Source organism: Micropterus dolomieu, unplaced genomic scaffold (assembly GCF_021292245.1).
Source record: "Micropterus dolomieu isolate WLL.071019.BEF.003 ecotype Adirondacks unplaced genomic scaffold, ASM2129224v1 contig_8777, whole genome shotgun sequence".
Taxonomy (NCBI): domain Eukaryota; kingdom Metazoa; phylum Chordata; class Actinopteri; order Centrarchiformes; family Centrarchidae; genus Micropterus; species Micropterus dolomieu.
The window spans coordinates 1-4517 of NW_025737763.1; the positions used below are offsets into that span (position 1 = coordinate 1).

The following is a 4517-nucleotide window of genomic DNA, read 5'->3' on the forward strand; positions in this document are numbered from 1 at the left end:
TCTTTATGCTAAGCTAAGATAAGCTAAGCTAAGCTAAGCTAAGCAGCTGCTAGCTCTAGCATAAAGGCCACGAGAGCGGATTCAATCTGAACATCTGGCTCTCAGAGGGACAAACCTTTCCTTTAAAAATGTTGTTTTTCAGATTGTTTATTTGCCAAAACGCTGTGAAAATAAAAGAATATAAACCGCTAACTCTCACCAACGCCGGATCAGTGAAGTCACACAATGCATCATGGGATGAGGAATAACCGGAACAGTTTGGAGAAAAATATTCCAACTTAAGTAAACGAGTTAAACAGAAACTGAACACTTTCTGTAGATCTTCTGACGTCCAGAGGTTTAACTCCTCGCCTTCTCCGGTGACGTCACAGCGTACTCTGGTATATGTGTGTGCGAGTCCGTCTGCTCTCACAGAAGCCAACAAACAGAGAGTCAGTTCACAGGTTCAACGCCCGGCTCGTCCGTCTGTCCTCAGCGAACAGGTAGCGCCATCGTCGCCATGGTGACGTGGCGGCAGTTACAGCGTCCACTTCAAACACCTGCGGGACACAGACAGAGGCTTTCTCAACACGGAGGACACCAACAGAAGAGCGTTCTTCTGTTGGCGTAACAGATGTAACAGTTTTTCATTATAATGTAATATAATAATTACCTGAGTAATATATGGTATTATTACACTGAACAAAATTATAAACGCAACACTTTTGTTTTTGCCCCCATTCATCATGAGCTGAACTCAAAGACTTTCTCTTTGTACACAAAAGGCCTATTTCTCTCAAATATTGTTCACAAATCTGTCAAAATCTGTGTTAGTGAGCACTTCTCCTTTACAGAGATAATCCATCCACCTCACAGGTGTGACATATGAAGATGCTGATCAGACAGCAGTGCACAGGTGTGCCTTAGGCTGGCCACAATAAAAGGCCTTAGGCTGGCCACAATAAAAGGCCTTAGGCTGGCCACAATAAAAGGCCACTACAAAATATGATTCTAATGAATTAAATCAAATATTTACTGACGATATATTGAACATTTATTATATCGTTATTGAGGAAAATTATATTGCAATAATTATCATTATAGTTTTACTGCCCAGCCCTACTCTGGTCAGTAAATAGTCTGTGAATACGCCGACAGCGGAAACAGCTGATCAGACGTGAATTACAAGTTCGCTACGTCAGAACCTATTCAGCAAAAGCGTAGCGCATTTACTGTTTTTAAACAAAGACAAAAACCTCCTCAAGTGAGCGTAAAGCCTTTTTTGCCGCTTCCATCCACCTTTTCTAATGCAATACTTCAAAATGCGATGGAAACATGGCTCCTGTCTGCGCCATACAACAGAACAGATCACGCCGTTACTCCATGAGAACTGAGCAATGTGCTCAGCATCGTGAAGACCTGTTGTGTGCTACGAGTCCACGATCTATAATATGCGAGTCCTGAGATTATTTCTTTGAAGTGGACCTAAACAAATTCTTCAAATGTTTTAGACCATGAGCGAGGGGACATTTAGTCCAGTCTTTACCTGTGTTAGTCAAGACTTGGTTTTAAGGTCTGGGTTAAGGTCTAGGATATGCATTAAGTCCCTGAGGGTCCTCACAAGTACAGGAAGGCGTGTGTGTACCTGGTCTCTCTGTGCGTACACAGACACTTGGTGCTGCAGTAGCGCCCCCCGCAGGTGGTGCAGGTGTAGTGAGAGGGGAAGCCGCAGACGCAGCAGAAGTGCCGGGGGGGCAGAGAGGAGGGCGGGGCCGCCGCGGACAGGTAGTTGGGCTCCGGCTTCTCCGACAGGTTCTACCAATCAGAGAGCAGAGCAGGAGTCAGCTGACAGTAGACACACAGCCAATGAGAAAGCAGGAAAAACAGTGACGCCATGTGACCCACCTCCTCCTCCAGCAGCGTGGTGAAGTTTTTCCTGAAACGCTGCTTGAAGTGATCGCCCCTCGTCTTCCTCTTCTTCTTCTCTGGACGCACAGAGAGAAGAAGAAGAAGATTAATATGCCTTCAGCTACCATGTGCTGCGGTGCACAGTAAGTAAGTACATTTACTCAAATACTGTACTTAAGAACAACACTGAGGTACTTTACTTTGAGCTCTGAGTAACTGTGACGGCATCTTTACAACAATCAATCGATTAATGGAGGAAATAATCAGCAGATTAATCCATAATGAAAATAATCATTAGCTGCAGTCGGATACAGAAGAGAATAGCGCCGCACACAGATGCAGCGGATAAGTGCTTTCCCGGTGGTGCCTCGTGTGGCTGGTTAGGTATACGTCGTTTTTTATTTTATGTACATTATGTCGGGCAAATAACACCTACAGCCGGCATTAGATCCTGAAAATTGGATTAGAACAATAGACCCCTGTAAGCGCAGAGGTGGGGGACTCAGTGTATATGTGAACAACAGCGAGTGTACAAACACAGTAACTGTAGACAGTCACTGCTCCCCAGACTTGAAGTATGTGACTATTAAATGAAGAGAGTTTGCTGTGGTCATGATAACTGCAACGCTGCTAAAGTGAGGGACTGGTGCAATAAGTGTGTCTGTATAGATGAATGCTTGTTCATGCTGTTTTTAGTTACTATTTATTTACTATTTTAAGTTACATCTTAAGAATGATGCACTGGCTGGTCTGCACTTTGACATTTCGTTGTATATGTGACAATGACAATAAAGTTTTCTGTTTTGTTCTAAAAGTTCAAAATGAGTTTCAGCTCAACAACTACAGCAGTAAAATCCTGCTTTATTAATTAATGCACGAGTAATAATAAAATATAATAGTAGAACTTTCAAAAGGACAATGAGGACTTTAAGTACATTTTCCTGATGATACTCTTAATACTTTTAAGTGTAATAGAGTATTTTTACTGTGTGGTAAAATTATAACTGAGTATGTTGAATTTTTATTAAAAGGACAATAACAACATTGTTTAATAAATACGTGTATTTTAAATTCTGTTTGTCATGTCCATGAACCCTGGCAAACACAAACAGGAAGCAGGTACTTTTGTACTTTGAGTCAAGTAGAAATACTTCTACATTTAGTGGAGTAATATTTAGCAACGGTATGTGTACTTGTAGTCAAGTACAGGATTTGTGTACTTCGTCCAACAAATGCGTTTTTAAAACAGGAAATCTCACCTGGTTCTTCTGTCTCGCTGAAGGCGGGAAGGCGGGCAGTAGGACCTGGGGGAGGGAGGGAGGACAGAGGGTCGTCCTGGAAACACAAAATAAACAACAACAACATGACCCGTTAAAGTAAAGTGTTATTAAACAACATCATCAGCCAATAGAATCACAGATCTCCTCATCAGGACGTAGCACAGACTATTACAGGTGTTTCTTACCTGGACCACAGCCCTGATACGGACTAATCCGAACCGATGTGACTGTGTTGCATTCGCGCCCTGAAGGATTATTGATCACATTGTATTAACACAGATTCACACGGACGCACCTGGAAGTTGTCTTTCTCCAGAGCCTCGAGCTGTCTGGTCAGTCTCCTCTGTCTGGTGGCTTCATCCAGAACTCGGCGCTGCCCGGCCTCCACCCGAGCTGACGGACAGAAAGTTTTTACATTCCTCTGTTTTTAGCTGTAGCCTGAACGCAGCTTTAGACTCAAAACCAAACTGCGCTATAAAATCTCGTAATTTAACGTTTCTCCATACTTTAGTTATTGACAGACACCTCATAAAACATTTTCTCAACTCAACGTGTTATGAACTAAAGTTTAATTCGGCGGACAGCGGGGACACAAAGCATCACCTATTTTTATAAAATATCCCAAAAGTTGCAGCCTTCTCGCTGAAATCAAACGCAGCGTGCCGCTAGCTGAAGCGCGATCCGGTACAGGAAGTGAGGGTGTAAGTCACACTAGTGTTACTTTTGTGAATCGTTTATACGCCGAATTTATGGTAATCATGTAACAATAATGACAGTATAACAGCAAATAACAAAGACGACTTGTATCGTTAATAAACTCGTAGAGCCGTTTCAGGTTTACGTTTTGTGCGTTAGCTCCGCAGCCGCCGTTAGCATGAACGAAAACGGACTAAAAAGGCCAACAGATCATCTGTTAACGCGTATTTACACCGTGTCAACTATGATTCTTCAGATATAGTAGTGTGTAACGCAGCGGGGTCGCTTTTTAATACATAATTTGGTTAAAATGACCCAAACTCACCGGAAGCTTTCTTTTCCAGCACCATCTTGGCTGTTGTGTTGTCGCTTCCTCTCTACTACGGGAAGCCACAGGGGACTTCAGCATTAGAGGTGAGCGCGTTTCCTTCTCTTTGTGGCCACCTGGTGGGGGAGACATCGCTGTTTGCAGTATTAGACGGCATGTTTGTTTAACATTTGATGCATCATTGAACAAACAGTCTCAGTTACTCTGACTGTTAATAAAGTAATGATCAAACATTAAGGTATTCTTGTAGCTGTTCTGGTTGAACATGGTAGAGGCATGATTTATTTGAACATAAAAGGCCTTAGAGACAAGTTTCTAAGTTTTAA

General features: G+C 42.6%; 1 protein-coding gene across 1 annotated transcript; it reads right to left on the reverse strand.

The window, feature by feature from the left end:
- Window positions 1-7: 7 nt before the first annotated feature.
- On the reverse strand, window positions 8-4307 carry znhit1 (zinc finger, HIT-type containing 1). The gene is made up of 6 exons (XM_046041731.1): window positions 4189-4307; window positions 3463-3560; window positions 3147-3222; window positions 1885-1964; window positions 1625-1794; window positions 8-539 (listed from the first exon to the last, which is right to left on the reverse strand). The coding sequence occupies exons 1-6, from the start codon at window positions 4211-4213 to the stop codon at window positions 518-520; spliced, it is 471 nt and encodes a 156-aa protein (XP_045897687.1). The 5' UTR covers window positions 4214-4307; the 3' UTR covers window positions 8-517.
- Window positions 4308-4517: the final 210 nt, after the last annotated feature.

Bases quoted from the DNA above. Each gene is read 5' to 3' on its own strand.
- znhit1 (XM_046041731.1), bottom strand. From the start codon at position 4,213: ATGGTGCTGGAAAAGAAAGCTTCCG. The intron at 3,561-4,188 runs GTGAGTTTGGGT...TCTGTCCGTCAG, and splicing joins GCTGGAAAAGAAAGCTTCCG to CTCGGGTGGAGGCCGGGCAG. The intron at 3,223-3,462 runs GTGCGTCCGTGT...TTGTGTTTCCAG, and splicing joins TGGAGAAAGACAACTTCCAG to GACGACCCTCTGTCCTCCCT.